Source organism: Artibeus jamaicensis, unplaced genomic scaffold, assembly GCF_021234435.1.
Source record: "Artibeus jamaicensis isolate MK-2021 breed Jamaican fruit bat unplaced genomic scaffold, CSHL_Jam_final contig_1998, whole genome shotgun sequence".
Taxonomy (NCBI): Eukaryota; Metazoa; Chordata; class Mammalia; order Chiroptera; family Phyllostomidae; genus Artibeus; species Artibeus jamaicensis.
The window spans coordinates 15591262-15604396 of NW_026521407.1; the positions used below are offsets into that span (position 1 = coordinate 15591262).

General features: G+C 45.4%; 1 protein-coding gene across 10 annotated transcripts in view; it reads right to left on the reverse strand.

Moving 5' to 3' along the window:
• Positions 1-13135, reverse strand: part of PECAM1 (platelet and endothelial cell adhesion molecule 1) — a 73552-nt gene that overhangs the window by 31533 nt on the left and 28884 nt on the right. For all 10 annotated transcript variants that reach the window (XM_053655364.1, XM_053655358.1, XM_053655346.1 and 7 more), the window contains 4 exons: positions 12823-13116; positions 9032-9334; positions 5603-5878; positions 711-959 (listed from right to left, as the gene is read on the reverse strand). In XM_053655364.1, the coding sequence (XP_053511339.1) occupies positions 711-959; positions 5603-5878; positions 9032-9334; positions 12823-13116 (1122 nt within the window). The remainder of the gene's footprint in view (positions 1-710; positions 960-5602; positions 5879-9031; positions 9335-12822; positions 13117-13135) is intronic.

Here is a 13135-nt window from a genome sequence, read left to right on the forward strand (position 1 = left end):
ATGGTTCACAGCAGACTGAGATATTGGCTAGAGAAATCATAGCTACAGATTAAACTGAAGGACAATGACTGAATAGTCATAGCGACAATGACAGCTTGACCAGAGTTCCACATTCATTTAGAACCCTCTACTCAAAGTGCAGTCGAGGGCCCAGCAGAGCCAGCACCCCAAAGTCCTGGTTACAGGTGTGGAATCTGGCCTCACCCCAACCTGCATTCTGACCAGGTTCTGTAAATTCATCCAAGTCTAAGATGCTCAGCTCAGGGTGGCTCCAGCACCTACGTTCAGCCTAACGGGAACCCAGACCTTGTGGTCAGTCAGGATAAGGATTAGGAACTGGAGCTTTGGTCGTAAAGTGTAGTGTTGGCTAAGCTGTGTTCCCTCTCTGAATTTGCGGGTAGGTGCCTGTTCCAGCAGCCAGAATCTTGCAAATTCAGAAGCTGCTACATCATTAGTATGCAGCCACAATAAAACCATGAACTTGATTTTTGCCAAAAATATTTTCTTTGTATTGCCTCTCTCCTGGACTCTAAGCAGAAATCCCACTTACTTCTGGCCAGTCCCTCAGTTTCACTCCTCTCTCCTTCCCTCCAGCTCTTACCCTGCCTCAGTCCGATCTGCCTTCAGACCGGAGGGGGTGGCAGTTGATGAAAAATCCGCTTTCTCCTGCTCCACCTCGAGACTTCCTGAGCTAGCCAGGACATACTCACCACACACGGTGATCTGAACCGTGTTGCTCTTCTTGAGCACCTTGCCGATGCCCGCGACGCAGGTGTATGCCCCGCTGTCCCACTCTGAGGCTTGCTTGGTGAAATTCTGAAACCATGACACAGTCATGTCTCCCTTCTGGATGGTGAAGTTGGCTTCGGGTGCTCCTGGGATGGAGCACCACAGGTTCAGACTTTCACCCTGGTCCAGACGTGTGGCGGAAGATTCCAGTTTTGGCTTGGAAAATAGCTCTGAAAAAGCAAAGAGTGGGGATGGAGTGAGACGTTTCCAGGATCCACTCCCAAAGCCCCTTCATGGACAGTCAGTCCCTTGGCTGGCTGCTTTTGACAGTGCCAACTGCCAACTTCCTGCTGAAAGTTTTTCTTTGCTTCTCAAATGTACCTGGTAATCATCCAGTCAAAGAATTAGGGTTCATTCTTTGCCTGGGATTCCAATGGCAGATTTGGCTCCCTTGTTAATCCAGTTTATTTCACAGACATGGGTTAGGAAAGTTTTGCAATTTATAACAATCCATGCATTCACCCATTTATTCATTCACTCACACGTTTTATTCCACAAGTATTTATTTCAGGCTCTTTCTGTGCTGGGCACCTTGCTTGGCACTGGGGAGACAACAGTGAAAAAGGGACAGTCCCTGCCCTCAAAGTGCTACATCTGCTGGGCGACTGAGGCACAGTGTTTGCAGCAGCGCCTGGGGGACATGAAACTAGGGCTTGGGGAATCAGCAAAGGGCTCTTGGTGGAAGTCAGCCAGGCAAAGAGGAAGGGGGTCATAGGCAGAGGGAATAGCATTTGGAAGACCTGTCAGGAGGTTCAAGCACCCGAAAGTTCAGATGCCCTGGGACATAGCAGGAGTAGAAGAGCCCAAAGGAAGGCCTGTGGGTGCTGAAGGACCTTGGGAACCGCATAGAGAAGCGTGGAGTGCATCCTCAGGCAATGGGAGGTGTGGAGAGCCGGGGTCAGGGGAAGGCCGCAGAGGGGTGCTGGGGGGGGATCTCTGGGAGCCAAATGGGTGGGCGATAACTGCTTGGGTTAAGTTCTGAGTTACAACGTTCTGTCCCACCCTAAAGAGTCATTAGTACCCTGATTTAGGTTGGATGGCCACAGTAGTAAAGATGGAAGTTGATTTTTAAGAAGTTTTGTCATCCCCTTACTTAAATATTTCCTGAAATACATCAGTACTTCATAGTTATTGTATACGTTTGTATTTTCAGCTATAGGGAAAGTACCAGTTAAGTACATAACCAATGCGAAGACGATTCTTTCATGCAAACCAATGAACCCTAACTTCACGGTTATGCCCTTGTTGCAGAAGCAAGAAGGAGTTCCTCAAGAATTCCTGAATTCTTGAGACTGTCTGCATATTGAGCCAGGGACTGAGACCCGAAGTTCCTCTTAGGAAAGCTTCTTGGGCTAGAGGTTTGAGAATGCAACCAGGGATCAGGACATGGAATTCTACCTTTGCCTCTACATTTGCCTGCTGTACAGGTTGGGGGTAAATATGAACACTGTCATTGTCCTCACTGATGTTACATTGTTATGGAAGCCATTTCCATCTTAATCAGCCCACAGTATCTTCCTAGTCTCCTGTATAGGGTGTAGAATAAAACTTCAAGTAAGGTGGTGTCCCAATAATTAATCTATATTTCATTAAGGCGCATGCCATCCCCCCTTCCTCCCATATAGTAAGGGTTGGCCCAGCTGTTCTCAGAGCTCTGGCTGAGGAGTGGGGAAAAGGAACCAAAGAAATCGACATCCTAGTGTTGCATCATCTCATTGGGCAGATACCAAAAAATGTGAAAAAATGACTTAGAAAAAAAATCCCAAAGCAATGACTACATTTAAAAATATGTAAACAAAAATGGGAAAAATAGAAATGCTGTTGCTGAGGCGGGTACAAGACGGTTTACAATTAGGAAGGAAATGTGGGGGAGCAACTGCTTGTAAAGGAGGTAATGTAAACAGACGGGCAGGACCATGACGTGGACTAAGAAGGGTCAGTCTTCCCTTTGCTCATGAACAAATGTTTATTGAGCTCCTGAAATGGACCAGGTTCTGTGTTAAGTACAGATAACTTAAGATGAGCTGAGCCACAGACCTGGTCCTTCAAGAGCTCACACCGAGTGGTGAGATAGATGCTAAGTCTTTGCAGAGACTGTTGATGTTGAGACACGAGCAGATGGCACTGGGACCTGAGGTGTGACCGTAGGACTCTGCTGGGGAAGGCTGGAGGGAGATTTAGGGCTTGGTCTTTAAGGACAACAGAAGTTTTTCAGTGGCAAAGGGGAAGGGGTAGCCTGAATGGGGAGGACCATTTGGAAGAGGGTGGGGTCAAGGTGAAGGACCATCATGGCGTGGGAGGAGTTTAAGCCCGGGAATAGTTGGAATGGAGATGTTCAGGCGTCCCTGTGGTAGTCCTGGTGTGAGGGCCAGGGTTAGGGCGTGGCTGTAGAGCCAAGAAGACAAGACAGAGGTGACAGACCTGGCAGCACTTGGTGACAAATTAGGTCTGAAAAGGTAAATGGTGGAGGGTGGAAGAAACCCTTTTTCGACCCAAAGACAAATGACTAATTCAATGACTTTTTTATGTTCACAAAATTACTGTGAACCTTCAATATTGCTGTACAAAGCCATTTATAGTGAGGCTTGTTAGAAACAGGAGCGCAGAAAACCAGATGCATAAGTGGGCCTGGAGACTATTCCAAAGGCTTGGTCGAGCTTGAACAAGTCACAGTGCATGCAGGCTGAGGGCATGGAAGGACAGACTGAGCAAAGCACTTTGCTTTCTTGGGCCTGGGAGCCTGATTAACTGATGGCTTGTATACCCTGCATGGCACAGCCCTCTGGATGTGGGTGATCACCTACAGCAGCTAGTGTCCCATGTCCGGTGATGCTTTACGCTTTCCTAAGTAGCCTGTCCCAGGGGTAAGGATGCGTCTCTAGCTGGTGGAACAGTTCATGTGTTCACCACTCGGTCCCTGTTGCTCTCATAGCAGTATGCCCGTCCCTTTATTTACTTCCTCATTGCATTGCATTCTTTTTCTTTTTAATCCTCACCCAAAGATATGTTTACTAATTTTAGAGAGAGAGGAAAGGACGGGGGGGGGGGGTGGAGAGGGAGAGGAAGAGACAGACAGAGAGAAACACAGAGAGAGTGAGCAACAGAGAAACATTGATCTGCTGCCTCCCGTATGTGCTCCAACCGGGGATCAAACCCACAACTTTTTGGTGTACAAGACAATGGTCCAACCAATTGAGCCACCCATGCAGAGCTGTGCTACATTCTAATGATCTATTTATGGCTGTCATGATTTATTTATTTCCTTCAAGGGCAAAGACTAACCTTGGGCAGTTCTCTATCCCCAGTAGATTGCCCAGCAAAACAGAAGATGCTCAATGTATGTTAAATTAAATACTTTTGTCTAGTGAGGTAAGACCTGTCTTATCAGTAAAAAATATCATGTGCCCTCAAAATATTTGTCATCATCAATAATCAACCAAATTGCTAGAACACACTGTAACCTGCAGGATCCAGCACATATGCCCGTCACCCAGCTGGGTAGTTGGCAGCCCACCTGTGATCCTGGGGACCGCTGCTGTAGTCACTCAATGCTTAACACGTAGGGAGTTTTCGTAAACGAGTCAACAGATGAAGGAATGAATGGACACCTTCACTTGGGAATCAGGAAGTGCTGACTCTCTGCCCTCAGAAACACCATCATCCTATGTTCATTTGTTCATGCAACTCATAAGTATTGGATTCCTACTAATGTGCCAGGCACTGTTCTGGGCATTCACAATACAGCCCTGCATAAAATAGGCAATGTTCCTGCCCTAATCAGCTTTCATTATAGTGCCTGAATACATACCATAAACAGGAAGAAGTAGAGTACTTTTTTTTTTTTTTGGTGGTAAGAGCTAAAAGGAGAAGTAAAGCTAGGTAAGTGGGGAAGGAGTTCAGGGAAACTTCTAAGTGCATGTGTTTAGAAGTCAGATAAATAGGCCCAGGGGTGACTCTTGTTCTTCCACTTGGTAATCCTGTAATCGTTGGGTGAGTTGCCCAGACTCACAGCCATAAAACTAGAAGCAGGATATGTATCTCATAGCGTTGCCATGAGCATGAAATGAAAAAGCAGCCACACCAGTCATACAGTGTTCGATCGAGGGGAATTGTTACTATTATTTTTGAGTTTGCTAATGCTTTCTAGCCCCTGAACCTGCCACAGGGTTTGTCTGGTGATCTAGCATAGTGCTCAGCACAGAGGAAAGATAAATGTGCTATAACAATCGAAACACTAGCCCTGGCTGGGTGGCTCATTTGGTTGGAGGTTGTCCTATGCACCAAAAGGTTGAGGGTTCAATCCCCAGTTAGGGTACATACCTAGGTTGTGGGTTTGGTCCCCTACTGGGGCGTGTACAGGAGGCAACTAATCAACGTTTCTCTCTCTCTCCCCTCCTCCTTCCTCTCTCTCTAAAATCATTAAACACATCCTCAGGTGAGGACTGAAAACATAATAATGGAAGCACTGGCTAACATTCACTGAGTGCTAACTCTCTGTGAGGCTCTTGAAGGCACAGCCCCGGGAACAGTCCTGTTGCTCAGCTCTGCCATTACCCTCATCCCACCGAGCTGTGGCAAAGAGAAACTCAGTAAGCCACCCGAGGTCACAGAAGTGGTACATGGCAAGGTTGGGCCTGACGGCAGAACCCGCATCCTCCCCTGCCACAGCTAACTGGTTACTGGCTCTGTATCAACTTTTCCCCTGAGCACCATCCCCCACCGGAGTGCTTTGCCTCAGACAAGCAGGAGTAGGTTGTTGGTTTCATCGGCCACCCCAGTGGCTTCTTGAGCCCTCCATAGGTTGATGCCCTACCTGTTATGTTGACCACGATGCTGCTGACCTTGGATATCCTGCTGGTTTCCACTTTGCACGTGTAGTTGCCACTGTGCTCCACCGTGGCCATCAGTGAGTAGGTGGCCCTACTGTTGTGTTTACTGTGTGCCACGATCATCTTGTCCTTCTGGATTATGATTTCTGGAAATGCAGTGGCCATGTGCGTCACTTGGATGCTGCACGTAATGTCCATCTTCTTTCCTTCCACGATCGGCCCCCGAGGGATGACGTGGAACTTGGGATTAGAGAAGGATTCTACAAGAAGAGGACAAGCCAGTTGGACTCAGGTTCAAACGTGGGTGAAGGGAAAAGGCGCTTCTTCCTTTTCTATGCTCTTTTTGTTGCCAACCACCATTTTTCCTTATTAATTAAAAACAAAGATTCAAAAAAAAAAACAACAAAGATTCAACCGAAGTTTCTCAGAAAACTTCAACAAGGCTGCTCTGATGTGCCCTCCCTTCTCCCTCATTCTTGCATCTTCCACCTTTTTCTTAACTACAACTCGCTAACTTTTCCGAGCTTCTCAAAGCCCTAACCATCTTCTCCAGACATCAGCTGCAGAACCTTCTTCAAATGACCCAGAAATAAGCACAGTAGTTAGAAAGAGACTCTTCTCCCTGCCCACCAAGGCTTTTTGAGGTTCTCCCCACACCCTTTCATGGAACTCTGGCATTGCAGCATAAACGGTCCACGGGTTTCAAAACTAACAATAGTGTAGACTGTGCTGCTCCATAGAAATAAATGTTTAAATAACCAGAAGCAAAAAAAAAAAAAAAAAAAGGTGGGGGATTTCTAGTCTATTCCATTTCTCTCTTAGAGATGTTAGCCATGACTGACCAAATTGATTTAATGGCTCACACAGTTTGAAGACACCTTTTTAATAAAATATGAGTCGGATACAATGGTGTAGGTTCTGCAGAAGATGGCAAAGGAAGCAGGGCTAGGCCTTCACTCCTGCTAAAAAACAACAGAGCATAGAGAAGACATACAGATAGGGACATTAAAAATGCCGAACATGAATGTAGGGTGATATAACACTTTTATATTCATTAGGGTTTTTTTTTTTTTAACAATAAAGTCATTTAAATTCACCATAAAAAGCTCTCATTAAAAAAATAGTCTGCTTTCCTGAGTAAAAGTCAGAAAAGAGAGAACATCTTTTAGGACCCTCAGCAAACACCCTCTGGGGCAGCTTAATAACAATGGAAGGCATTTGTCCTTACACCCGAATTAATTTCAGATGCATCAGAGACCTAAACATAGGAGGGAAAATCATTTAAGCCAAGAAATGGTGAGAAAACATAGGTGCTTTTTTTTTTTCCCAGTAATCTTGGACTGTGGAAGAACTATAGGTGTGAATCACAAAACCAAAATTCCAGTACCTAACAAAGAGCTAATTCCTTTAATTTTTAAAGGCCTCAAACAAATCAATAAGAAATAGTAAAAATCAGCAAAGTGTATATGAACAGGCAATTGATGGGGGCAAATAGACCAATAAACATAAAGAACACACTCAACCTCACTAGCGACCAAAGGAATACACAACCACCACGACCTATCATTGTGCCTCTGTTAGACTGACAAAAAGAACAAAATATCCTAATGTTCTGTGTTGGAAAAGTTGGTAAGCACCCCTGTGGATAAAAATGCTCAGCCATTTTAAGGAGTGCTTTGGCAATTATCTACTGATATTCAAAATGTACAAAACATTCGATCAATAATTTGGACTGCTCGGAATCAACTCCGTAGATGATAATAATGATAATGAAATACTTGCAAAAGTACACAAGTTTTAAGTACAAGTATGTCTGTTGCAAGACTGTTTTAATAGCGAAAACTGGGGGAATGCCATGGTCATCACTAGATAAAGGCAAATACATCACAGCACATCTCAACAACAGGATTCGAAGTTGCCACTAAAATGACATAGGTCTGGATTTCCTGATATGAACATAAGTCCATAACATACTAAGAAAGAGTTAAAAAGTAGTATATTTGGTGAGTCCTACTTTTTGTAAAAACAAAGAAAAAGAAAAGCTCTGTGGGTGTATGAAGGTATAAGTGGAATGAGTCTGGAGGACCACACGAGTGGTTTTCCTGGAGTAGTTGCATGATGCATGGTCGTCGCATTACCTTTATAAAGTATACTTTATACTTCATTTTCTAAAAATTTAACCCACACCATGCAGTCTAATCTGAAAAATAGTATACATGTGATTTTATGTGTGTATGCAAACACACATGATGTACATATATGTAGACATATACATACACAATGGGCAGGAGTCAGGTACTGAAAGCAGAGGGTCACCTATCAAACTTCAAGGCTCCTACTTTGAAAATATTTGAGGCCATCTGTGCAAGAATGGTTCTCCCCACTCTGGCCCACAGGCACCTGGTTGCCCGTCCCAGGCTTCCCTCTGCTGTTGCCTTTCTCTCCCGAGAGTAATTCTCACGGCGCCTCATTGTTTCCTATTTGTCCAATGTCTTGTTGATGGAGTGTAGGTAGGAGAGAGGACTTCCTCATCTAATGTGGGAGGCAAAGGCTGAGGACCTGGCCCCCTTCCCTCCTGATCCCCTTGAACCCCACTTTCTGATGTCTGGCCCACATTGGCTTAAAGCTGTGGTTTTCTACCTGCAGGTCACACAGTGCAGCATTTCAATGAGTCGTGGCCAGAGTTTTAAAAAACTGAAATAGGGTCCTGACTAGTGTCCCATTGGTCACTGGTTGGTCAGTGTATGACCACTGACCAACCAGTTGTTCAGACATCATACCACCAAGCAAAAGGTTGCTGGTTCAATTCCTGGTCAGGGCACCTGCCTGAGTTGTAGGTTTGGTCCCCAGGTCAGGGTGCATGTGAGAGGCAACCCATCGATGTTTCTCTCTCACAATGATATTTTTCTCTCCTTCTCTTTCTCCCTCCCCTTTCCTTTCTTAAAATAAACAAAATCTTTTAAAAAAATGAAATAGACTGGAAAATAGCAAAATGCATCATATATCAAGGTTAAGTATCATTTGTAAAATTTTGTTTGGAAAATTCATAGACATATGTATGTCTACAGTGGGACAAAAGTAGGTTTACAGTTGTTCACATTGAAAATAATACAAGAATCAATAATAATACAAGAATAAACTCTGTTTCATGTACTCACAACTGTAAATCTACTTTTGCCCCATCTATATATATATATATATATATATATATATATATATATATATATGTAAGTATATATTAAACTGTGTCACGGTTGAAAAGTTTGAAAACTCTGGACTTAAAGGGACTAAGAACAGTCTTAGGAACAGTAGTCCAGCCAGAGCCCCTGCCCCTTCTCAAACCCGGGCTCTTTCTCCCCAGGCCAAACCAGCAAGCCAGAAAGAATGAAGAAAAAGAAGAGCAGGACTCTGACCCCTCACGGTGACCAGGTCACTCCTGGTTGTTGCAGAGGTCTCCATGTTCATCCCGAAAGCGATGCTGGCTGTACAGAGGAAATATATCACATGGTCCTTTTCCTCGACTGTGAATTCCAGTGTCACAAAATTCTGGTTCTGAGAAGTTTTCCTTTTCTGCTTGCCACCTTTTCTATCTAGTTCGACTTTTTCAACTGTGAAATGTACTGGGGCCTTTTCCTCTGGGACAGAACAATTGACCGTCACGATCCCGCCTTCTACCGCCTCCTTCTTGTCCAGTGTCACTCTGGGACTGGAAACTCCTTTGGGGAAAGAGAAAGTCCGTTAGTATCAGTTTGATTTCATGGCAGGAGTTGAGTCATTGTGGTTGACCCATCTAAGAGTTCGTTTCTTTCATTCCCAGAATACCTAGTGCTACCTACCAGGTAATTATTGAGTCTGGCACTATACAGGTACTCGGAAGCATATAAAATATGTTTAAGATGTGCTTGTTGCTTTCAACGTTCATAATCCCATTGGGAAGACAAGTCTTCCCAACTGAAACAGTTAGAAATAAAACAAACCAGCCAGTATTCATTAGGATTACTGCAATTGTTGTTATACTTTTTGAATACCAGTCACAAGCTAGATTGACTTTATATCCATGACCCCACGTAATTCTCGTGATAATTCATGTAATAATTCTCATAATTCATGTAATAATAAACCTCCTGAGTGGGCCTGGAAGGTAAAATTATGCCCATTTGACAGATGAAGAAGGTGAGGCTCACGGAGGTTCAAGGTTCTTCCAAAAGCTCATAGCTATCAAGCCCCAGAATTGAGATTCGACCCCAGGTCTGTCTGACTCCAAAGCCAGAGGTTGGGCGAGTGGGGAGGGAGAAAGGAGGGATGCATGGTCTCCCAGTTCAAAAAGCAAAGCTGAAAATCATCAAGCCTCAGAGTGTTTTGCAGAGACAATGAGCAATGGGATGGCCAAGAAAGGAGGAAGTCCTCTCTGCCTGGGGGCTCAGAAGAAATTCTAGAAAAGAACAGGATCTGAGAGGAATGTTGGAAGAAGGGTGTTACTGGGGCAGGTGATGTGGATGGGGGCTAAGGATGGGCATTTCAGGGTGCCCATGTACACGGGAAACTGCCTGGGCCAAGGTGCATGAGAAAGGGCCATCCAGAGCAGAGAAAGGTGGAGATAATGGTACATCAGGTGGTGAACCAGGTCAGATTAGAGGGCGCTGTGAGGCCCTGGCTGAAATTAGATGTCCTGTCCAGGCCCCATCGTCTGGGGGTCATGAACTTCATCTTGGAGCCAGGTGGACTTGCTTGCATCCTAAACCTGCCTCTTCTGGGATGTGCCACCTCACCCAGTCACTTCTGAGGCTTATAAATTTTTATTTTCCCCACCAAGTTCAGAGGTGGAGGGCTATCTGCTCAGGAAGGAGATCTGCTCTGTATTTATGCCACTGCTGCTCCCGGTGGTGGCCACTGTTTGTGAAGGTGCTCCCTGTTCACACTGAGCTCCCTGAGGGAAGGGGCCCTGTCCCACTCATTGTCGGGTGCTCGGTCTGGCCAAGAGTAGGGACTCAACAAATGTTTAATGAATGGATAAATTGCATCTGTCTACCTCAAAGACCTATCACAATAATCAACCGTTAGAGGTCAGCTTCAGAGTCCAACAGATTGTGGTTCTGACTCCAGCTTTGCCTTTGATGAACTGCAAAAGCTTTGCCTTTGAAGCATATCACTCGGCACTCCAAGCCCCAGGGTCCACATCTATAAATAGGAGGAACCAGGTTTCACTCCCAGGGCTACTGCAGGGGTTAAGTGAAATGTGTGCAAGGCACTTATAACCATTTATCTCATGAGAGCCTAATAAGTAGTAGTCCTATTAATGGAAGTAATAACATTATGAATGACTGTTCTGGTCTCAAAAGCACAAAAATACAGAAATGACACTCACGGCAGCAGCTGTCAGTGATGCAGGGGCTGAAATCACTAACTCTGCTCATTAAATCATCCAAGTTTTTAGAAAAATCCCCCTAAGTTTCAGAAGCCTGCCAGGACATTTCTTTCCAACATTTGTCCCAAACTCTAGACGTGCCCATGTTTTCTCGTCACTAATGTAAATGCCCAGAATGGTTGGATCCTCCCCTGTCCTTAGCGGAGGTGTGGAAGGCCTGGTCTGCATCTGTGTGGCTGTTGCCCCTGGGGACACAGGGAGCTGTCTGGCCGGCCACGCCCCCTGCTGCACATAGGCCACCCCTCCAGGAATTGGCCTGGAGGGTGACACAGGCTGACAAGAAAGTAGTCAGAGGTTGCATACTTAAGAGAGGAAAATGCCCTCCAACACCTGCCCCCTGGTTCTTCCTGCTTCCTGTTGGCTGAAAGGGTTATTTTTTTCTAAGGATGGCACCTCATACATGCTGGGCCATTCATTTATTCAACACTTGGTTATTGAGCACACTCCTTTTGCTATCCCATTTAATCCTTAAAAAAACATCCTTTAAGGGTACATGTAGTTAACTAGTTATCTCTGTTTTAGAGACAGGAAATGTAGAGTCCAAGAGGCTGGGGCACTCTGCTGGAATACTCACCTCTGATCCTCAGCCTCTGCTCTTTCACTCTGATGCCCCAGCCCTTCGCTCTGCCCTTGTTCCACTTCCATCCAGTGAACTCTTACCCGATCTTCTGGATCTGGACCCGGTGCCCCTTCCCCCAGACATCTCTAACTTCTCCAGGTAGAATTATTCCTTCCCACCTTTGTGGTCCCAAGCCACTCAGATCATACAATATTGGGCTATAATTATTTGTTTAAATGTCTTTCTTCCCCACCAGACTGCAGCTGCCTCTGGAGCTGGGCCCCACCTGATGCGTTTTCATGTCTTGCACTGAGTTTTTTGCTGACTTGCAGCTTTGGGAAATGTTTCTTAAGGGAATGAATGAATGAAAGAAACTTTCTAACTCTGAACCCAAATCCCCCACAATGATGTCTCTCCAATTTCTCCATTCTCGTCCATTTCTACTTCCCCTTTCATCTGCTCACTTTATTTCATAGTCCTTGATTGACTGCCTACGACGAGCCAGATTCTTTGTTCAAGATACAGAAATACACCAAACACCAGCTCTTTCCTCATGATCTCACAGTCCAGAAAAGCAGACACGTGTGTGAGAAATAGCCGTAATATCCAGTGAAAGAGTAAATGCCATCTACTGGGAACTCATTATGTGCTGGCATTAGGTTAAGCCCTATCTTTATTTACAGATACCTTTTAATCCTCTCAGAATTCCCTGAGCTGGGCATTATTATTATTTTCATTTCACTGATGAGAATTTTAAAGTTTGGAGAGGTTCAGGCACTTGCCCAGATTGGAGTCCAGGCAGACTGACCATAGAATCCTGTACCAACAGTTGGTCCGATGGCCTTTATACAAATACCACTGACGTAGAGAGGGCATCAGGGCTGTGAGCACCCCGGGGGAGGTCGGCTTTGTTTGGGAAAGTGTCAGAGAAGAGACCAAGTGGAGTCATGAAGGAGAAACAGTAGTTCATGAGGAGGTGAGATGAGAAACGGTACCCCCAGGAGAGGGAACAGAGTATTTGAAGATGGTGAGAAACAGCCTGGCATGTTGGGAGCATGGCTACTGCCTACATTTTCAGGTTAGGAAAATGCCAGGCAGATGAGTGAGAAAGGCAGTGGGTGGGCAGGCAGATCCAGTGTCCCTGTGCGTTCAATTACTGTTCTTGCTACTGCACCTGTTAGCTTCATCTGCACGAGCTACGTTCCATTCCAGGGACTCACCTTTCACCAGCACCTCGTGATCCGACGTGGTTTTCATCTTGTTGTTCAGAATCACAGTGCATTTGTACGTCCCTGCGTTGTAGACCCGGGCTTGAGGGATGAAATAGCTCTCCACGCTCTCCGTGGAGGAGACGTTGTAAAACAGCACATCGTCCTTATAGAAGAGCATCCAGCGCTGAGGCTGGACATGAGCAGTGGTGCTGATGTCCACAACGCACTGCAGGGTCAGATTGTCCCCGTTTGTCACCTCCTGCCCTGGCAGGATCACCATGTGGACGTTGTTGATGGTGAAGGCTAAATGAGAAGAGAAGGA